The 22,742-nt window shown below is 35.1% G+C and overlaps 5 protein-coding genes across 9 annotated transcripts in view; 2 read left to right on the forward strand and 3 right to left on the reverse strand.

Moving 5' to 3' along the window:
* Positions 1-216: 216 nt before the first annotated feature.
* Positions 217-7,177, reverse strand: LOC121257688 (receptor-like protein EIX2). 2 transcript variants are annotated; one of them, XM_041158844.1, is made up of 4 exons: positions 6,454-7,177; positions 6,312-6,328; positions 4,979-6,193; positions 217-1,120 (listed from the first exon to the last, which is right to left on the reverse strand). In XM_041158844.1, exons 3-4 carry the CDS (start codon positions 5,715-5,717, stop codon positions 324-326), a joined length of 1,536 nt encoding a protein of 511 aa, XP_041014778.1. In that variant the 5' UTR covers positions 5,718-6,193; positions 6,312-6,328; positions 6,454-7,177; the 3' UTR covers positions 217-323. The 2 variants fall into 2 exon arrangements, with proteins under 2 accessions (XP_041014778.1, XP_041014777.1); XM_041158843.1 differs by having other exon boundaries at positions 6,312-7,177.
* Positions 5,961-7,234, reverse strand: LOC121257819 (receptor-like protein EIX1). Its single transcript, XM_041159069.1, has 2 exons — positions 7,216-7,234; positions 5,961-6,958 (listed from the first exon to the last, which is right to left on the reverse strand). Exons 1-2 carry the CDS (start codon positions 7,232-7,234, stop codon positions 5,961-5,963), a joined length of 1,017 nt encoding a protein of 338 aa, XP_041015003.1.
* Positions 7,235-8,509: 1,275 nt separating this feature from the next.
* On the forward strand, positions 8,510-18,118 carry LOC121258192 (trafficking protein particle complex subunit 1). 4 transcript variants are annotated; one of them, XM_041159585.1, is made up of 6 exons: positions 8,510-8,609; positions 15,071-15,303; positions 15,795-15,909; positions 16,636-16,754; positions 17,692-17,751; positions 17,846-18,118. In XM_041159585.1, the coding sequence occupies exons 2-5, from the start codon at positions 15,080-15,082 to the stop codon at positions 17,741-17,743; spliced, it is 510 nt and encodes a 169-aa protein (XP_041015519.1). In that variant the 5' UTR covers positions 8,510-8,609; positions 15,071-15,079; the 3' UTR covers positions 17,744-17,751; positions 17,846-18,118. The 4 variants fall into 4 exon arrangements, with proteins under 4 accessions (XP_041015519.1, XP_041015520.1, XP_041015516.1 ...); XM_041159582.1 differs by lacking the exon at positions 8,510-8,609 and adding an exon at positions 13,372-13,520; XM_041159583.1 differs by lacking the exon at positions 8,510-8,609 and adding an exon at positions 13,379-13,520 and having other exon boundaries at positions 15,060-15,303.
* Positions 18,119-19,841: 1,723 nt separating this feature from the next.
* LOC121258452 (anthocyanidin 5,3-O-glucosyltransferase-like) lies at positions 19,842-21,274 on the forward strand. Its single transcript, XM_041159958.1, is given in 2 exon segments — positions 19,842-21,136; positions 21,139-21,274. Coding segments are annotated over 2 exon segments (846 nt in total). The 5' UTR covers positions 19,842-20,425; the 3' UTR covers position 21,274.
* Positions 21,275-22,677: 1,403 nt separating this feature from the next.
* LOC121257253 (UDP-glycosyltransferase 88B1-like) overlaps positions 22,678-22,742 on the reverse strand; it is a 29,926-nt gene continuing 29,861 nt past the window's right edge. Inside the window, exon 2 of the transcript XR_005939181.1 lies at positions 22,678-22,742. The gene's annotated coding sequence lies outside the window, so the exon portion shown is untranslated.

A 22,742-nucleotide genomic window follows, 5' to 3' on the forward strand; every position in this document is an offset into this window, starting at 1 on the left:
TATGGTTAGTGGCAATGCCTGTGGCGTACGGGAAATGCGAATCTATGTGCTCTATGCCCATTGCCCTGCGTTTGAAGAAAGCTGAAATATTGCGGTTTTGGTCAAATAGATACCAAAACCATGTATAAGAAGGCGTGTAGACAAAAGAAAGGAGAACCAAAACCATGGAAAGATGGAAAGCGTTTCTTTTATTGAGATGATAACCCAACATTTTTTTTCTCTCTCTACAAAATACAATACGCAAACCCATGGTTTAGCCATTTTCGTTACGCTCTCAAGCACCACCAAAAGAGTCTATACATCATGTCATCCAAAAACCTGAATTAAGCAAATCTCCATACCTTGCTGAATGCTAATGGACCTAATATGCCCCAAAACCCCACAACAAACCCAAGTGGAATACTTGCATAAAACCACTTCATGTCAATCCAGCCATCGTCCTCGCCACCTTCATTATCAGCATTTGGTGTTGGCTCAGGAGGCGGGTCATCTCCAATGCAACTAACTGTAAGTGGAGGTCCACAAAGATCATGATTACCAATAAAACTCAATGCACTAAAGGTTTGTATCTGGGTACTGGAGGGAATTCTGCCAGATAAGTTGTTGAATGATAAGTTCAAATGAGACAAGGATGTCAAACTCGCCAAGCTTTGAGGTATTGCACCTGTTAATTGATTCCAGGAGAGATCAAGAGATTCCAATAATTTCATGGCATTGACATTATCAGGAATCCCTCTATTGAGTTTGTTGGCTGACAGATTCAAGAATCGCAGCCTGTAGAGACTGGTGACCCCCTTAGGGATCTCTCCAATTAAATTGTTGCTTGAGAAGTCCATGCTTTTGACGAGAGCAAGTGTTTGGCTATAATATTTGTACTCTCTTTCCTTCGTTACCAAGACTGCTGTTTCTGTTAATGTTTTCAGTGGTAGGAGGAAATCAATGACACCACTGGAGTCATCTTGTCTCGCCATAGCACTAAAATTGCCAAAGCATCTCGGTATGTGTCCGGAGAAGTTGTTCCGTGCAAGGTCCAAGATCTGAAGCGAAGTTAGGTGACAGAGCTCCTGAGGAATCCTGCCACTGAACTTGTTCGAGCGAAGCATAAGGACAACAAGGTCATTCTTCTGGGTGCAAGCGACGTTGCGTACCGATGGTGTACCGACTGCCTACGTGGAAAATCAAATATATTTAAAAAAAAAATGAAAGAACATCTTTCATCAGGAGGGAAAACATCGCAGCCTATCTCCCCCAAATCTCTTCATCCCCAACGCATTCACCTCCCAGGCATCTCTTCTTCAACGTATTCATCTCCCCCAAAGCTCTTCCTCAACGCCATTTGTCTCCCCCAAATTTCTTCCTCAAAGCAGGCATATCCCCCAAATCTCTTCATCAACGAAGGTATCTCCTCTGCGCTCGACGACGACTGTCTCCTTTGCACGCGACGACGACGGTCTCCTCTACGCAAGACGACGATGTACTCCTTTGTGTCGACGGTTTTAGGTACTCCATCCCCTGTAAAAAAAAAAAAATGTATGTGAATATTATGATTTCATCTTTGTGCTCATGCAGAAGAGCATTCAAGCTTTGCTCACATCACTTTCTTTCCTCTCCCCCCTAGTTCACCTGTGGCCATTGCAGAAGAAAGGAGTAGGGTTGCCCAAAATAACCGTAACAAGCAAAGAAGAGATCTACCCAACCAAACAATTATTAATTGTGATTTATACATAAATTTGGAAAGCAGCCGTAACTCTACGGTAACAACAACCCTTCATGCTATATGAAATATCGTTTCATTATTGGTTGTTTATGTGTTTAGGTTAATGGATGGCTTGGTAACTGTTATTATTGATGTCTCCATGTTTATATCCAAATACTAGTTATTTCCCCTGCATGCTTAGAATTTTATGATTAAAAAGACATTACACATTCAATTTACTTTTCAAAGGGTGGGGAATAAATGAAAAAAATTAAATGTAGCTAAATTTATCGCCATGCATAAACATGCTTGAGTTAAATTCATGTAGGTATGACTGTTAGATCCTTGGGACTGGTATTTAATTCAAAGAGAACAAATGGTAAGCATTACGAAAATGAAATTTGTTATATAAGATTTGATGTGTTCTTTCCTAATCACGTGTTTGGTTCTGTGGGTCTGCATTTTGTTGATGTTTATTTGCTACATTCTGAACCAACCCCAACCTTTTCGTTTTGCAACGCATTGCAGCTGTTGGTTGACATTTTTTAATCTAATTCCCGAGGTGCATCTTGTTCTGTGGATTTGATTACGTGTCAGATTACTGTAATAGAATATAATAGGTTGGGGGGGTGTTATTTTGTTACTGTAATAGAATAAAGTTGGGGATGCTATTTTTCTTAATGGAACTTCAATGGAAAATTATTTTAGTTCCTCATATAAATTTCTATGTTTTTTTTTTTTTTGCAGAAATAATTATGTTGAACCGAGGGTGGGATTGGATAGCATTGTGGTCACGTGCAGGACTGAAGATTTCTTGAAATACTTTCATTTGATGGTTTCTAATTTTGTTGGTGTATTTCATTCCATGGTTAGGATTTTGAGTTGTACATGTTAATGTTCACATGGTGAAGTAGGGAGTACATGTATATGCAATGGAATGAGGTGCTTGAATGAAATTATATTTTGTTAAAGTGAAACAAATAAGCTATTGGTTTACAGAGTTTTGGTTAGTTTAGATTGTTAAAGGAGTTTTTGGTTGTTCCTCCTTTTGGTCAGAGTTTGCTCAAGCTGAAAGAGCCTGCTGTTTTGCTGCGTTGCTGTGAAGATGATCTTCACTTGGTGTAGTCTGTGATGGATTCAGTTGCACAGGAATATTCTGAGAACGAAAATGTTCATCCACCTCCGATCATAGTCGACAATATTGTCTATCTCAAGTGTATGGAGTAGATCATTTTTTAATGTTTCAACTGTAATGGTACTTCTCAAGTGTTTTGGTTATGATGTAAAGGGGTATCTGTAGGTTCATTAAATTAACATTTGTAATGAAAATTTGTGTAATGAAAACAGCTTGTGCACATGGTTTTGGAGAGATTCCATCGAAATGAGAAACAGTTGTCCTTGAATTGAGTTCGTAACTGGCAAATATTACAGCAAATGAAACACAAAGTAAACAAATATTACAGGTCTCAAAAAGCCTAGTACGACTTTTTCTCTAAAAAGAAAAACAGCTTCCTTCCTTCTAACCCCAAGATTGTGGATTTGGGTGACTGTTGACGAGGTTGAACTTGCTCAGAAATAAAACCTTCAATATGCATCATGTGCAACCTTCACCCAAGTAAGAAACCTGTGAAGTGGATACAAATTCATGTTGCAACTGATACTAAACTATATGACAAATTTACAATTTTCACATCAACAATGTCTGAATGTCAAGCAAAATAGATAGTCTCATGTCCACTCCAACGTAGATCAGCCATGCACTATGTATATATAATATAAGAGAAGCTAGCTATACAAGAGAAGTTACAGTCTCTCAATGGTAAAAGTCTTAGAACTGCATCTTAGAAACCACAAGTGGAAAAAATATAACCAGAACTTAATAACCTGCATATTATAAAAGACAGATATGCCTTGGAACATGGAATCATGGTCTTCAAGTGGAAACTATATAACCTGGACTTAATAACCTGTTCTCCAATCATCCTAGGTAATCAATATACATTCTCAATTGCAAACCAGTACAAGCAAATCCCAATTTTCATACCAATAGCAAAAAAATGATTGAAAGCTATAGGATCAAATTAAGTAGTACTCCTTCCCTTTCTCCACCTAGAGAATATTTGATGGATTTTTATAACATTAAAAATCATCTAGAGATCCGAAATCCATCATTGGGTTGGTAATAATGCCCCTGAGAATAATACAAATATATTTTGGCTCATAATAAGAATAAAAAAGCACATAAAATGGGACCTGCTCATACCAAATATAAAGTAAACTTCAAATCTTCCTCTTTATATAAAGATAAACGAACCAATATGCTGCTACTGAAAACTTTTTCTCACAATATAACAACAGCAATGCTACTGCCTACTACCAGCAAAAATAAACCAATCAAACCTGAGAATAAACCAATCCAAGCAATCCTTGTTTTGTCGCCATCATTGCCTAGAGTATCACAATAGGGCAAGTACAACCTAGTTCGTAACCAAAAGAAATGCAACTACCGAATTACTAGTGTTAAGCCTGCCTAGACTGAGCACCAACATAGCGAGAAGGTGAGAGAGCAGAGCGTTGGTCGTCTCTCATAAGCTGTATGATCCCTATGAAGTCCCAAGTCTGGAATAAAGAATACCCATGTAAAGAGTGCACTTTTATTCTAGAGAAACCCAGGTAAAATGATAAAAGCAAACTCTTTATAAGTCAACTTACCATAAGAGGCCAACGCTTTGATGCAAGAGACAATCTTGATAGTGAATTCGTAGATCGATTGGGGCTCTTTTGTGGGTTTGCATGCCATCCTATAATCTGGGCAGCAGTAGAAGAGCACAAATGAAAATAGAAGCACAATCGCAGACTTGTAGATACCGGTGGCAGCAACTGTCTTCGCCTTGACGACAAATCACGGAGAAGAGAACGACGGCTTAGGATTAGGACTCGGACCAAAAAATGGGGGTTAAACGAAAAATTGGAGCTTTTAGCTGGAAGAGAGAACGAGAATCGACGGCCTGAAGTGAAGGCACGCGGAGAAAAGAAGCAGAGAAGGAGAAGAAGAAGGCACGCGGAGAAGAAGGCCAGAGAAGAGAGAAGGCATGTGGGAAAGAGGTGCAGAGAAAAGAGAATGCAAAACTGTGCGTTTTGAAATTTTCATTTATGTTCAGATCCCACCCAAAACTCATTCACATAAAGTAAAACCAAAACGATTCGTATCATTAAATCATTCCATGTCAGCTTCGGTCGGTGCACTTCGGTGCGCAAGTTCGCTTGAAAGAATCATTTTCCAATAACTATTCCCCAACCAAGTGGGTAAGCTACCAGAGAAATGATTCTCAGTGAGATCTAAGAGCCTTAAACTTGTGCAATTTTGTAGCGACATTGGTAAATCTTCAAGCATGTTGTTTTTATACAATGGTAGAGACTGAAGTGTGGATACAAAACCCAATGAGCTTGGTATGTTTCCTGTGAGGCTATTGTTCCCCAAGTGCAACACTTTTAATGTAGAATAATTCATCCAACAGTCAGGAAGTTCCCCGGATAAAAGATTTCTAGACAGATCCAGAAAAGCCAGACCTCTCATTCTATCATTATGTTCACAAATCATGGGAGAAAGACGTCCACTGAATGAGTCATTTGAAAGATCTAATTCCGTAATGGTACGAGAGGTGATACGGGGAAGGGGGCCAGAGAAGTTGTTTGAACCAAGATAGACAGTTTCTCCAACAAATAATCTTGGAATACTGCCTTGAAGCTGGTTTTTAGAAAGATCCAGGAGATTTATTCTTGAAGAGTGGCTCCAAAACCAAGAAGGTATGACATCTGAGATTTTTGTGTTGGATAAATCTAGATATCGAAGATCTTTCTGTGATTGAAGCCATGAAGGAAATCGTGGGCCTAGTCGCCATGATTCCATCATCAATGATTGGAGTTGGAAAGGTGGAGCCCAATTGGAACTTACCTTCAAAGTCAATAGGTTTGAATAAGCGTAAAGATATTTCAACCCCGTTAAGTTGGAAAGATGCATCTCGGAAACCAAACCTTCCAAAAAATTTTGAAAGAAAAGTAAAGTTTCAAGATTTGAAAGGAGTCCAAAACTTACAGGAATTGCCCCACTCAATTGATTGTCAGCGATAGATAATACCCTCAATAACGACAGATTTCCTATAGATACAGGAATTGGACCAGAAATCAAGTTAAGAGTCAAGGAAGAGAACAGAGAGTTTTTGAAATTTCCCAAGTTGATCAGGCAAAAACACCCGAAAGTCGATTACCCTCCATATGCAAGTACTCCAAACTTTTTATGTGATGCAGATGAATTTCCCAAGACCTCATATAGACCTCTCCCAAGTTTGTTGTGAGATAAATCTAAATGTTGAAGGTTACATAGAGTCCCCAAGGAGCTCGGCAGTTTTCCTTCAAGGCCATTGAATGACAGGTCAAGATGCTTCAATTGGGAAAGACATCCAAAGGCATTGGGGAGTACCCCTTGAATATGGTTACCTGAAAGATCAAGTGTTTCGAGTGTAGTGATATTGAACAACCAGTTTGGAATTTTGTCTAGGAAGTTGTTACCACCGAGATACAGACTTTTCAAAGTAATTGGAATATGAATTGGAACCTGAATGCGGTTGTAACCTAAATCAAGTGTGACAAGAGAGGTAAGATTATGAAGCCAGCCAAAAGTTGAAGAAACAAAATGGTTCAACGAAAGATCTAGCAAAGTGAGGGATGTAAAATTAACATATGGAATTGGATCATACTTCTCATCAAGTTGACAAGCAGACAAGTGTAACTCGGATAGAGAAGAGAGCATGTTCAGCATCTGTAGCCAATTAGATGCTTTGTTAAGATTGTTGACACTCATGTCCAGGAATTCTAGCAGAGAAAGATGAGACAGCCATTCAAGATTGCTAATATCCAGCAAGAGTCCTCGAATGTCAAGATAATGCAACTTTGTGAGATTTGCAAACTGGAAAGGGATATCTCCCACAAAACCTGCCTGTGATAAATTTAGATACCTTAGATTCCCAAGGTGACCAAAGAAGCTTGGTATTTGATGACCTTCAAAATGACTGAAACTCAGGTCAATATACTGAAGATATTTTAATTCCAATAGAGAATTACTAATGATTCCGCCCAACCTCGACCTTTCAAAGGCTTCATAATCAGTGGTAGGATCATATGGATTTTGAAGGTTGAGGTGGATAACATGGCCAGTTAGATTTTCACTGCCAATGCCTTTCCAGAAGCAACACTCTTCATCACCTGTCCAAGATGAGAGTTGATTGGAAGGATCTATAAGACCTTGTTTGAATGTCAGGGGGGCCGCCTTTCTGCTTTTCTGCAAAAGACATTTGGATTTTTCCCATGAGATAGTTGGGTAAACATGAGTATGGTAGTTGCTAAGGATAGGTAGGAATGCCAAAGGACCACCAAAACACTCTTCTTCTTCTCCATAATAATGCTTATTGCTTGATCAGAAGGAAATATGATTCAAATTGCAATATCCCTCTTACACTCACCAGATGTACAATAAACCATTTTCATAAAAAGTCTAACATATATATCCTTGATTAAAAAAAAATTATATAATTTCAGAAATTAAAAAAGAGAGACCTTTTAAAAAAATGTAAAAAACTTGGTGCTTTGGTTATTTATTGGGGACATTTGCTATTTTTTTTTAAATCTATAAAAACAAATCTCTCTTTTGAAAGGGAATAAAGTTATATTGTAATTTAGTTTGAAGAGATTTCATATACTTTCCCTTAATTTTTAATTTTTAATTTTTATATTATAAAAACAAATCTCTTATTTGTTTCTACGACACATCTTATTTAATCTCGTTTAATTATTACAAATTTTTTCAAATTCTCACATAAAATAAAATAAATAATTTAATATTTTTAAATCTTAAAACAATAATAATATTAAAAAAATATATTCTAATAATATTTTATTTAATTTTTAAATTTTATCTCATCTAATCTCATCTCATCTTATCTATAAAATCAAACGAGGCAAGAATTTGGTGTATCAAATTAGTAGAATTTGGACAATAGCTCTTGAGTTTTGTCCCATTTAAGATTTGGCCCTATAACTTTTTTTTGTTGGAAAAGTCTCTTAAGTTATGATAAATTTTAAATTTTTCACTTTCAGAAAATTCCAAGTTTTAAATTTAAATTTTAAATATTTTAAGTCTACGTTCCTCTCCATACGAAGCATTTTTCATCTAGTTCTAACAGGCTTTTTCAAACAAAAATTCACACCATTTGGCCAGGGTCTCCAGCGGTGCAACCACCAACTCTCTCTCTCTCTCTCTCTCTCTCTCTCTCTCTCTCTCTCTCTCTCTGTTCACACCTCACATTTCTATTATTTCAATTTCTCAGCCATCCGTGGCCACTCCCGTCTACTGCCCTCCACTTCATCTCGGCATCTCCTCTCCGTTGCTCATCAAAGCTTTGAGCCAAGGTGTTATCTCTTTGTTCCACTCAATTTGTCTGGGTTTTATGATTAATGAACACTGGTGTTTGATTGTGGGATTGATTCGTATGATTGATTTTAGACTTTGGGATTGAATTTTGGGGTTTGGATATGAATAGCCATAGAGAGTGGGTAGATGACATTGCCTAGCCAAATCCCAGTGAATTCAAAATATGCCTCGTTTGAGATTAAAAATTCTGCATTGGGCAAGCTAAAAGGTAAAAAATGGAAGGGTTTGATCATATTTGGCGTCATACTGTTTGGGAGCCAAAGGCATATTTTATTCAATTAAAATCATCTACTTCTTCTCTCCCAGACTGGTTTTGTCCCCGCATATTTCATTTCTCTCCATTTCTCTCACTTTCTCTCGCCAACGAAGCTCCTTTGCCGCTCCACCCACCAAGACATCATCTTCGTCGACGTCACCGCAGACTAGGTAAGTGGTAAACCAACAGCAACTCCCTTTCACTTATTCTCTCCCTCTCTTTTCTCGTATTTGTCTCTCACAGTCTCCTCTCTCTCTCTCTCTCTCTCTCTCTCTCTCTCTCTCTCTATGGAGAAATTTGGGTTTGCATCTAGAGAAATTGGATCTACCAAAAAACCTTATTGATTCGTTAGTTATGGCGTTGGGGCTTATAAATTTGAGCTTGAAATTTGAGGCATCGCAGGATTAGGATTTTGAGGTTAGAAATTTGGGGGCCTAGTGATTATGGTTTTGAGAGACAGAGAGAACAATTAATGGCAGAGAAGAGAGTTGTTGTGGATTAACCTTTTCTTCACAGCAAATCTCTTCTATCGTGTTTACCAAATTACCCACCATTACGAAGAATGGAGTTTGATGCCATGCTTTGAGGAAGCTAGAACGTTTCAGCTGTAAAATTAAAAAGAATCCTCCTGAGAAGGACAATCCCGAAGAAGGAGGTGGCTCTAGCTTTCCTATTGAACCTTCCAAAAGAGCAGTACTAAATGTTTATGGCCAATCAATGCACCCAACTACATATGAATCTTCATGCGACATGGATTATTTTGGGAAGCTCTTGTAGTTCCTAGCCAAGCTTTCAAGAATGACGGACATTACAGAGATCTTCGACACGACCTGGAGAAAATTATATTACCATTAAATAAAAAAATAATTTTTCAGTAATATAGATGAAAGAATAGCTCATCCTGTGTAGGTTGTATTTTATATAGATTAGGAAAAGTGGTAAAAGTGACTTATTTTAGGAAAATTTGACTATAACTTTACCCAATCCAATACCAATTTATATTGACTACAGGTGCATTTATATAAATATAAAAAAATTGAATAACAATTTTTCAAATGAGGTAGAAGAGAACGTATCAGAAAGTAGAAGACAAACAAAGAACAGTGAAAATAGAGGAAATTGATAACAACCGAATTCAGGAACAGTAAAGTAAGAGATTGTTGCAAAAAGACACCTTAATCTGTTTGGCATTTGGTATAGACAAACTTCTTCTAAACATTCTTCTAAACTACTATATTTGGTCAATAGACCATGTAAATTAGTTGCATCATGAAATGTTGGTACAACAATGCCATTAATTTTTTTTTAAATCTTTAAATGATTTTGGTCCTCTAATGTGATTAAGTAATATTCGTAAATAATATCTTTCACTTTCAATTGGATTTACAGTGATAATTCGACCTATAACATTTCCTTTTTTCTTTTTTGGAGTCCAAATTTTATGTTGTTGATTCCAAACAAATTTTTCTAGAAATTATCTATACAATAAATTGCGTGCGTTTTGATCAATTTGATTTGTTAAAAAAAATTCAGTTAACATCGATTTTCTTAATACGTAACTCCATAAGTTTGATTTTCTCGGTTTTTTTCCATGCATTTTTTTCTTAAGTTTGATTTGTATCGAACTTAACTCTAAACGATGTGAAAGCGAATTTATTATTGTATGTATGCACATATGCACGAAAATTTTCAGATTTACTCGAATTAGAAGTAAATAACTGATAAAGTTGATCAGAAATTTGACTAAAACCTAACGATATGGTTTCATTAGCACAACAAAAACTGTTTGGTTCATGATAAAATTTTTTTGCTCCACAATATTTCCATGACGGTACTAATGGTAAATAATCTGGTTCAAGAATTATAGTGTGTAATATTTGTTTAAAATAAGGAGATTTGCCTTGTCGTTTTCCTATATAAAAAATATAATAATAAAATAATTGATGATAAAGTATTAAATATTGATGTAGGAATTAATGAAAGAATGTGTTAATTTGTACATTACCCGAATCGAAATCTGACGTGCTTTCATAATTGAATTCCTCCTCATTTAGATAATTAACTCATGGGATAATGTTTTTTAATATTTATTGAATTGAATAAGGAAAAAAATGAAGGAAATGTTTTTTAATAAGAAATGGTTATGAATATACCTGATCGCTCAACATTGAAATAGATGTATCGTTATGGATGTTAGTTTCAGCAAAATTGATATTCAAAGACGATCAAAAAGAAAGAGCATGCTGAGAGTGTGTTTGCCTTCGCATTTTATTATTTGGAATTTTTTTCAATTTAGCATATCTCTCTCTCTTTGTTTGATGGATCTCTTCTTTTTTCTCCTTTGATTGAGCACTATTCCAATTTCTTCTTGTCGGATGTTTTTCACGCCCTTCAAGGTTTATTCATAGAAAAAGTTAGATAAAATTGAAAAGAATTAGTGTTAATAATGTTCAAATATATTTTTGCATTTAATAATGTCGTCTTACCTGTCGCAATAAAGTTATGGAAGATTATAAATTTTGTGTCGATTTTATAGCGTAATCTAAAAAACATTTGAAAACATATCAAATATGTGAATAGATATGTATATATGGCGGCATATATGCATAACAAATATTATAAGCATTTATAGTAAAAGCAAAAGAAGAAAATAATTAATTCCAAATAATTTTACACAAATCATATTAAGTGAACCAAATGAGATAGTAGATCTTAGAATAGAAAAAATCTATTAAAAGAAATCAATATCACGATGAAAGGAAATATTTATACAACAAACATATAATGTAAACAATTTATCTTGACTACAGGTGCATTTATATAAATATAAAAAAATTGAATAATATTTTTTCAGATGAGATAGAAGAGAATATACCAAAAAGTAAATGACAAACAAAAGAATAGTGCAAATAGATGAAATTGATAACAACTGGATTGACGAACAATAAAGTAAGAGCAAAAATAGCAAATCTGTAAAAAAAATAAAAATAAATTAGAAAACATTAGATCTATATTAATAAAATATATTTTTGTACTTTATGAAGATTTATAATTATATTAATAAAATTATTATTGTTAATTTTACTAATTAAATATTATTCTGGTGGTGTGCAATATCGGCTAGCAATGTATTTTTTTCTCATATGAAGCCCAAAGAGAAAAAGAAAAGTCGGCCCAATTTATCTAGGCCCCTATTCAGCCATGAAGCCCAGCCCACCCATCAGCCCAAAACACAAAACGACACTGTTTTGAGCACAAAACCATCTAGCCTACCCCATCCCAAATCCAAGACGAGGCCGTGTCATGAAAAAAAATACTATTTCTTCCATATCCCACTCTCACTTTTCATATCTTAATGGGATAAAAACACATGCGCCCATCACTATTTCTTCCAAATCTTTCTTCCCGTCTCTCTTAGAGCATTGGCATTGGTTTCATCAAAAGCCTAGCCAAATGTAAAATTTGATGAATTTCATCAAAATAGGACTGCATTGGATTAGTCAAATAGATAAATGTGAAACTTTGAGCTACAGTAAATTTATAGGTTTCTTCAAATTTGAAAGTCTACTATTCATTCATCAAATCTATTTTTTATTTGCTTTTAATCTCCAAAGGTCTTTTTTATTCACATTTAATATCCAACCGTCTTGTAATAATAATGTAAGAATTAAATTAAATTATTAATCAACATATGATTAGTGTAATTGTAAAATATGAAAAAAAATAAAAATATTTTTATTAAAAAAATAATATTATATCATTATTTTGATGAATTCAATGGCTAATTCAATGTGAAGTTATGACTAGAGAAGTTTTAGATTTATAGAAATCATGTACTTTTCATCAAATTTTAGAGGTAACTTTGATGAAGCCAATGCCAATGCTCTTAGGGTTGTAAATTTAGACCGAAAAATCGGATTGAATCGGTTGGGCCAGTTTTGAACTGGTCCGATCCGAGACCAGTTCTTATATTAGGAAAATCGATCGGAACAAGTCTAGTTCCGGTCCTAAGATTTCCTGGATAGGACCGGACCGGACCGGTTGGGGAAATATATATATATATAAATTAATATTTTATATATAAATTTTATACAAAATATTTTATATATAATATATAATATATAATTATATGTGAAAGTTGTATATATAATATATATAATTATATATCATATATGAAATAATTTCATATTATAATTTATAAATTATAACATAATATGTTAATCTTAAATATGAACATTGTTATATTTGTAATTTGTTTGATCATATGTTATTAATATAAATTATAATTATATATAAGATAATGTTATATAATTTATAAAATAAAAGTTTAATATTAAAGATGAAAATTTAATTGATTATATGCCTTAAACATAAAAATATATATTAAATTAAATTATATATAGTCTAATATATTATATAGCTATACTAATATAGTTATACTAAATCACTATAAGTTTATAACTAATAGTAATATATAACTATACTAATAGTATAATATTAATACTAATATATTATATAGGTATATTTATAGTAATATAGTAATACGAAATCACTATATGTTTATAACTAATACTAATAATCTAATATAGTATTAGTTATACTTATACTAATATAGTTATACTAAATCACTATAAGTTTATAAATACTAATATATAACTATACTAATAGTATAATATTAATACTATTATATAGTCTAATATATTATAAAACTAATAGTAATAGTAATAGTCTAATAATCACTATAACTAAGTCACTATAGTCTATAACTATATATTAAATGTATAACAAATATATATAAATTATAATTATCATTTAAAAAAAAAAAAAAGAAGAAGAAGAAGAACCATCTACGTAGAAGAAACCAACAGGAAACGGCGCCTTTACCTCTATACCAACAGGAAACGGCGCCGTTTAGACTTCCAGAAGGCAATAATGCCAATAAACTCTAAAATCGAACCTCACTCTCGTCTCTTCCTCGCCTCTCTGCCGACTGCCTCACTCTGCCCCATTCTCGTCTCTGCCTCGCCCGTCGCTGCCTCGCCTCTCTTCCTCGCCGCACAGACCTTCGGCCTCACCTCACGGTAATGTTTCTCCATTTTTTTTTCAATTTCATTACTTGTTAGATTTAGTCTTTTAGATAAATACCTGAATCATTTCGGCCATGTGACAGAGAACTAAGAGTCTAAGACCTAATCGAACCTGGGTTCGGGGACAGAGTAAGGGGGAAGGAAAAAAAAAAGAGTTGAATGATTATGGATTTACTTGTTAAGAACTTGTTATGGCATGTAGATCATTCAAATGTTTTATTAGGGTTTTTGTGATTGTTATTCATTTCCATTCCATTTCCTGCAACATTCCAGCCGTCAATACATCATTTCCCATTTACATTCAATCATCATATCACCATCACAATAGGAACCTAACATAGAACTTCATTATCAGATTTATCAGAGTTATGGCATGTAGATCTTTCAGATTTTTAATGAAAAACTGTCAAACGCATATTTTAAAAAAACTAAAAAATCTGACCAGACCGGACCGGAAACCAGTAAAACCGGAAGTACTGGTTTAGGAGGGTAACCGGTGCGTAATCGGTTTTGAAAAATGCAAAACCGGTACATACCGGTCCGGTCCTAGATTTTGTCCAAAACCGGACTGGACCGGTTACACCCTAGTCTCTCTCTCTCTCTTTTTCTCTCTTTTCTTCTTCTCCTTCTCTCGTCCCTTCCCTTTTCGTCTGATATCTCTCTCTCTCTCTCTCTCTCTCTATCTACCTCGCTCAAACCCACTCTCACTTTTCATATTTTTGGCCACATTTGCTCTTCACGGCTGTCTATATTTTTGTTCCCATCGTGGATCTATAGGTAAATGAAGAGGTATTTCCTACCGATCTAAGTTGATGTAGATTTTTTTAACTCGTTTTATTTCTATTTTTTTTTCCTATAGATTTGAACAGATCTTCATATATTTGAAGAGATCTTGTTCAGATCTCAGTGTTATTATTATTTTTTTTTTGCTGGATCTTTATTTTTTTTTCTCTTTCACTAATTTTGTTGTGCTTTCCTATCGGGTTATTTTGTTTTTCATAGATGTGGAGATTATTTTTTTTTTCGGTGTACGCAAATGAAGAAACCCTTTTCATTCCTTACAGATCTAAGTAGATCTGAAAGAAATTTTTTTTTTAACTTTTTTTGTTGTTTTTGGTCGTTTAATTTTTCTAAGATCTGAGTGTTGTTTTTTTCTTTTTTTCGTGTAGAGTAATGAACACATCATCTTCGTTCGCTATAGATCTGAGTAGTTATTAATTTTTTTGAAATTTTTTTATTGTTATTCATTAAAAAAATACGAGCAGAAGGGTAATTTTTTATTGCTTTGAAAGTAGTCGGCAAAAGAGGGGTAAAACTGTAAAAATACGAGCAGAAGATAACAGAAATCAAGGACAGAAAGGGAAAACAAATATAAAAGCAGGGGTAAAATCGGAAAAGAAAATGTTAGACGAAAATACTGTTCATCTAACATTCGCGTTTATATATATAGTAGATATAAGAGTGCATAAGTTAGCTCAATTCTGTCACAATTTTGTTTATCAATTGACTGCATCTTTGAAATTGCAAAGCTAGCGTTCGTGCAGAATTGAAGAATGCAATTCTTTGGAGGGTCAGAGATTAGCCCATCGCCTCCGGCACCAACGGCATCGGGGAATAATGCACACATGATATATGTTTTCAATAGGAATGGAGTGTGCTTGCTCTACAGGGAGTGGAATCGACCACTCCACACCCTCAATCAACAGCAAGACCACAAGCTCATGTTTGGTTTGCTTTTCTCACTCAAGTCCTTAACTGCCAAGATGGATCCCACTAGGTATATAAATATGCTTCAATTGTTATCATCCATGGATGATTATGCATTGAAATTTGTTAGATGAGTTGTTTAGAGTCCAGTTACAAGTTGTCAGAGAATTTCCATGCTTTTGTGCCCACTGAGAAAGGGAAAAGAGTGATAATCTTAGCTTGTATGCAAGTAATATTTTTGGGTACAAGAAAGAACTTCAGAGTGTGATGTAAATTAGTGATGCATATCTAATTCACATATAAACTCTTTGGTGTCACTTCTTAAATTTGATAAAACGGTCAAATGCCAGAGGGATTTGGTTAAAAATGTGACAACTGGGCATTAGTGACTTTCTTACACAAATGTTTTAAGTTTTTGGTTGGGTGGTTTAATTATTTCTTACTGTTTTATCATCGATCTCATGTAACTCATGGTAGGGCTGTTTATAGGCATCATGTCTTTGTTATTTGTGGTCTTGTGGATTTATTTTTGTGTTCATTCACTCTGACACAATTTTGCAGTGCGGAGAAAGGAAACCTTGGGGTGCCTCAGTTGCCTGGACAAGGTTGCTCATTTCACAGCTTTCGTACTAATACATACAAGCTTAGTTTCATGGAAAGTCCATCTGGTATAAAGGTCTGCTCCAATGTTCCTTTTTTTATTGTATTTGCATTTGAAATCTCAAAAATATGTGAGTGCTAATCATGACATTCTTAACCATTCCTAAATCTGGCTTACTAGCCAAATATAAAGCAGTATTAGTGAGTGGTTTTTTATGAGCTCTCATATTCAAGGAAGTGATGCAGTAGGGTCTCTTGTATGGAAAACATTTTGCTTAGTTTGACCTGAAACGCTAAATACAGTTGTACAGATTCCTAGATAACTTGATCCTGTCTTCAATTAAATAGAGTGAATCTTGAAAAAGTAAATTCAGTATATATTTTATCTTGATTAACTTGCTTATATATATGTGTATATATCTTAATTAACTTGATTTTATATATATATATGGTGTCCGAAGGGCCCTGCCTTGGAGAGGTTCCCCGACATAAAATATATATATATATATATATATGGTGCTTTTACTGAGCTTATTTGAATAATTAATTTTCTGGAATTCCTCAAAATCAGATAACTCTTAGAGGTCTCCTTGGGCATAGAGACTTTTAAGTTTTTCTGATTGTTTCATTCCTTGTATTCTGATGCATGTAACCTTAGGACTCTTGATATGGTTCAAATAAATTCATAACCAGTAGCCGTCTGACCTTGTGTAGCAACTTCAATGGCCTGTTGTGTCACAATATCATCATGAATCCCTGTGGAGAGTCCTTTCTGAATGCGCTTTTTGATCCTTTTGCTCAGATTATCTTGGTTACACATCCTAGGACTGGTGATCTGCGGGAATCCCTTAAGTACATTTACAACTTATATGTTGAGTATGTTGTCAAGAACCCAATATATACTCCAGGAACTCCAATCAGGTGACAGAATGATTTTCAATTTTCTTAAACTGGTGGACATCAAATGTTATCCAGTTAGTTTGTTGTTTATAAGCTTTAGTATTTGCTTCTCAATTGAACTCGTTGTCCTACTTGTTCTTTAATTGTTAGTCACTGTTTGACGCTTAAAATGTGCACTTCTTAAATATAAGAGTAGGAAAATCATTATTCTCTCTCTCTCTCTCTCTCTCTCTCTCTCTCTCTCCAGCGTCTCCCCCTTCAGGGGCCTCTTATCACTGGGAAGAAAATGAGAAAAAAAGGAAAGAAACTTGGCGATGCAATAATGCTGAGTGCCCTTTGGAACTTATGTTTAGAACTAGGAGTTATTAGACAATTAGATAAGAAGCTGTATGTGGCTTTAGGGTGGATCCAGCTTTGTTGGTTTGATACATATATAGACTGGACTAGCTGAGCCCATATCATTGCTTTGGGCTCACTTTTTTATTTATTTAATTTTTCTTTTATCAGTCATTGCTTTGGGTTCTTGGAGTTATTACCTCAGACAAGTTGGACTGAGGCATTATCTCTCGGTAGGACTTGTTCCCTCTTCAAATTGGTGTTTAATTGATGGACACTTTTGTTGAGAAATGTTTTAAGTCCCATCTTTAAAAAAATTGTGTAGTGAAGTCAAAGGATCTCAAATAAAATTTTAGTCTTATGTCACAATTGTCTGAGTGCTATTTGTTTGAAATTTTCCATAATAACCACGTTTGATATGTGAACCTCAACATGTGATTCCAAGGCAGTATCTGTGCCTTTCTAGAGACCTGCTGTACATAATCAGAGCTGGATTTCATTCTTTAACAATTTCCCTCGTTGAGTTTTATTTAAATGCTTTTCAATATAAGCTGCAGAAAGCTGTTGCAATTTCCTGTGAGAATTTTGTTCTTACGAGTGGCTATTGTAATTGCTTTTGTAGGTGTGAGCTATTCAATACAACTCTTGACCAATATGCTAGAAGCATTGCATAGGAGCTCAAGTTAGTGCTTGGACCATCATTATCTAGTATTAATGATCTTGTATAGATGCACTTCTCCTTCATTTTGAATGTTTGGTTCTGTATGTTGCGGCAGCCTTTGCACTCCGTCTGGCCCCAAGGACAACGGTAAATTTGTGGTGGGTAGACCTACCTATTTAGTGAATATTTTGTGCTAATTTAAATTCCAGATTGTCACTATGGAAGATGGTCTGGCATTTTAATAGGTGTGGTTGATGGACAAACTGTATGTGAGGTCTGGGACTAGTTTTAGAGCCTAGAAATCATTTTAATGCAGTTGGTAGCAATTGGTTGTGGTACACGTTATTTCAAAGAGTAATTCAAAAGCTTTTGAAGGACATTGTTCAAATTTCATATCTGACATGATATGTTTCAAAGACTACGTTTAGATTGTTTGAGAAGTTCAAATACCATGTCCGATATGGTATGTTTCCCCCATCACGATTAGATTGATTGACTTGTTTTGGGAGCGAGTGAGCGTGTCCTGTGGTTTTGGTACTTCAAGGTTCTGAATCAACATGCATTAGGTTCCGTGTTCAGCTTTCTAGTTTCTCATCATCTAATCCAAAAGTGCTGCTAGCCACGGTCAGGTCATTGCCAATGCACTACATCTTCATAATTTCCCCTTTGATGGTAACTTTAGTGACTCTCAGTTCTTGATCAACTGTAGTAACAGTATCTTAATTATACAGATACTGTTATTTATTTTGCTGTTTTTTCATTTCATCTGCATTTTTCATGTCCATTTGAACGACATCTAGACAAGGAAATGCTGGTGACTACATAGTTGAGACGTTGACAGACAAAATCATGGTCTTGATCTTCGTGCTTGCCCACATGCTTACAAGATGGAACCTTGAGAATTAATAAATAAAGTGGGTAGACCCTCGATCATATCATATCATCATCAGGTGTTGGCAAAGAGAAACTTGAAAACATTCAAACAGATTGTTAGTGATAGCTGATTCTTTCAGCACCTAGTTGATTGTAGGACGTACAATTTGGACTAGCATTTCTCTTTCCCAGAAAATAGAAAGACAAGATAAGCAACAATAAATAGTCTTTATTCAAGCAAATTTCTTCATGAAATTCTCAAGTGCAGCTTGCTGTGAGATCATGTATTGTCAGTGTGCTAAAAAAGCATTGGAGCTTAGGACTCAAGAATTTTAAACTCGATCGTCATATTTTAACTCAAACAATTTCTGGAAAATTCAGTTAAGATAGCCGAACCTGTTAATTCTATTTTAAAATTGAAAGGATTGTTTACATCCTCTCAAGTTACTTTTGCTTTTTATTTTGTCAAGGATGTTGAATCCTCTAAGGATAGATCTGTAAATGAAGAAGTTGATAAAGAAGAAGAAAATTCATCTTTATCATCCACAGCTTCGAATATGGCAGCTCATGTTGTTCCTATTCATCACAGTTTGACTGTTTTAAATAAACATTTTGCGTTTGACTTGGTTGCTCTTGTGAATGAATATAGTTAAAAAGAAAATCGTGATAAGCGTAAGGCCTATCATGCAAAATTTTCTTATATTGAAAAATTGCGTGTTAAGCGTAAATGAAAAGAAGAAATGAATAAGCTCCAAATGCATATTCTTTTTTTCGATTTTATTGAAAATTATTATGTTTCTAAAAATATTTTAAATGTTGTTAAAACTGATTATATATATATATATATATATATATATTACATCTGTAAGTTGATTCAATAATTTCATGGATTACAGGTCACCGGCTAAACATATGTTTATTAAATTCTCGAGATAAGCAAATAAAGAAGTTGCAACTTGGAATAGAGATAACCAAGTACTTCGACCATGCAAACTAAGCTTCTCACTTAATATTATATGATGTGATTGACACCTAACATTAACATTAGTTATTGAAATCAACACACCTAACATTCTGAAATGTAGATCCCCAAAATAAATAAATAAACAAACAAAACATTCTGACTACTTGTTGTACGTACGAGGGTTTTTCCTCCTCATCAAGAGGTCAAACTTGCTGTTAATGTATACATTCTCTGGGATATATAATCGCCACGCTGCTACTTTGTTTCTCCTAACGCGAACATGGACGATGCCATAGTTCTATACCCCTGTGCAGGCAGAAGCCACCTGACCGCCATGGTAGAGCTTGGCAAGCTCATACTCCAACATTACCCTCGTATCTCAGTCACTGTCCTTATCTTGAACACTCAAAACGCACGTACCGCCTCCAACCCCGATTATGTAACCAGCGCTACTGCCCAATACATCGCTGCCGTCAAAGCCACCACCCCATCCATCAACTTCCACGAGCTCCCCCAATCTCCGATATCCCTTCCAATATTCCCCAAGTAGAGTTTCTCTTCCTACTTCCATCCCTCAACAATCCCTGTCTTCACCAAGCCCTCCAAACCATCTCTCAGACCTCCAAACTCAAAGCCTTGATAATCGATTTCTTCTGTGATGCTGCTTTCCAAGTGGCTGCAAACCTTAGCATACCCACATACTATAAATACACATCTAGCGCAAGCACTCTAGCCCTATTCCTTTACCGCCCAACCCTGCATAAATGCTATGATAAAATAAAGGAAGACGGGGATTCGCTTCTTGATATTCCTGGCTTACCTAGCATCCTGGCGTCAGATCTCCCGGAAAATAGAATCATGTCGGATCGTAGTTCCAAATTGTATGGGTATTTCTTAACCGCGGCAACCAACATGGCCAAATCAAATGGACTGATCGCAAACTCTTTCGAACAGCTCGAAACAAAAGCTATCAAGGCAATATCGGCTGGACTATGTGTTCCAGATGGACCGACTCCGCCAATATTCTGCATTGGACCTCTGGTATCAGGAAGCAATCAAGGTGGAGATGGACAGCATGAGTGTTTGACTTGGCTAAACTCGCAACCGAGGCAAAGCGTTGTGTTTCTGTCATTTGGAAGCATGGGATTGTTTTCGGCAGAACAATTGAAAGAAATGGCAGTAGGAATAGAAAACAGTGGCCAAAGGTTCTTGTGGGTAGTAAGAAATCCACCACCAGATGACGAAAAAGAGCCAAAGTTGGATGAATTATTGCCGGAAGGGTTCTTGGAAAGGACCAAGGATAGGGGTTTCGTGCTGAAACAATGGGCTCCGCAGGTGGAGGTTCTGAGTCACGCCTCAGTGGGGGGACTCGTGACACACTGCGGATGGAGCTCGACGCTTGAAGCGGTGAGTGCTGGAGTGCCGATGGTTGGGTGGCCTCTGTTTGCGGAGCAAAGGATGAACAGAGTGGTGATGGTGAAGGAATTGAAGGTGGCGTTGGCAGTGAAGGATTCGGAAGAGGGGTGGGTGAGTGGGGAGGAGTTGGGAAAGAGACTGAGGGAGTTAATGGAGGGGAAGAAGGGAAAACGGTGAGAGAGAGGGTAACTGTCATGAGAGATGCTGCTGTGGAAGCCTGGAGAGAGGGCGGGTCCTCTCGCATTGCTTTGGCAAAGTTGGTTCAGCTGTGGCTTTCGTCGACGGAATAAGGTGGTGCGAGTAATTAATTAGTTGGGTGGATTTTCCAAAAGTCGTGGGATGCTTTTCAGGTGTAATTTCTTAATTTCCGTATTAGTTCTGATAGGTTTTTTTTTTGTTTTTTAAAGGAAATCTCACCCTCTCTTTATGAGTAAAACGTTTGCTTAGATGGACTAAAACCCGGCCTGTGTATTGGTTTTAATAGTTTTTATAAAGAGAAAATATTTACAGCAGCTTATTTACTGTGTGCTGCAGTTGCAGCACACTTAACACTGTAGGTTAAAAGTAGAGAAAAAAAGAAAAGAAAAGTGAGGTCACGTAAAGTGTGTGGAAAATATAGGTTGATATATAATCAATCTCTTTTATAAAAGAATTTTATAAAATTAAATTTATAAATTGATGACATGATTTCATCGATACATTAAAACTATTTTATAGTAAAATATAATTTTATAATTTGATATACCACATCAAACTATGTCACTTCGTATATTTATTTTTTTGAAAATTTTCACTTGGAACTTATATATGTCTTTATATATGTTTGAACTGAAATGTTATTTAAAAAAAAAAATGAAATGTTAAGTATTTCGTTACTATGAAATCCAAAACAAATCTTCAATTGTGGTGTCTGGAGAGAGGTAGCTATAACCTATATAAACATATTCTAATTGAAGTCTTAAAAAGCTTTATAAGTTTCGTCTCCTTAATTAATTGTGAAACCATTTTTCTAATTTTGGTCTTCTATATATATATATATATATATATATTTATATGTTTGGAAATTATTTGTGAGTTGATCATATGGATGGCGTGGTACTTGCAGTGAAGTGGAATATATATATTTATATATATATATATGTGGGAAAACTCTACTCTTATTGTTGGTAGTTCCCGCTTGGGACAACTGTTGATTTTTTTTAATAATATTGTGAATTTTTTTTTTTAAATTAAATGTTAAAAAAATATATGTAAAAAAAAATAATTAAAATAACTAGCGGGAGCCTCAGCGGTCGGAGTAGAACCATTCATATAGTTCATCTCGATCTGCCAATATGGAATGCATGTAGGTCAACACTTTTTGTAGATTGAAGTGCGAGTATAGAGAGAGGGGGAGAGGGATTCAGCCAAACTGGGAGAGGTATATAAAATTTGAGTAATATTACATACAGTCGTATAGTGTGTAAGTATTATATAGTTATTTTAAAAAAAAAAAGTGAGGTCTACTATTAAAAAAATAATTAATATTTTTATGTGAGTTACGTATTTATTTAATTTTTATAAAATAATTATACTACGTTTACACACTCATAATTATAGCTATCATTTCACATAAAATTTTAGCAGAGTAGATTTATAAATTTACATGGGAGGATACGATACGTCAAATTTACTCAATAAACATTATAACCTAAAATAACACGTCAATCCGCCACGACCGCTTTTAAATTTGCTTTCATAGAACAGACATTTCTCATAT

The sequence above is a fragment of the Juglans microcarpa x Juglans regia genome, chromosome 3S (assembly GCF_004785595.1).
Source record: "Juglans microcarpa x Juglans regia isolate MS1-56 chromosome 3S, Jm3101_v1.0, whole genome shotgun sequence".
Classification (NCBI taxonomy): domain Eukaryota; kingdom Viridiplantae; phylum Streptophyta; class Magnoliopsida; order Fagales; family Juglandaceae; genus Juglans; species Juglans microcarpa x Juglans regia.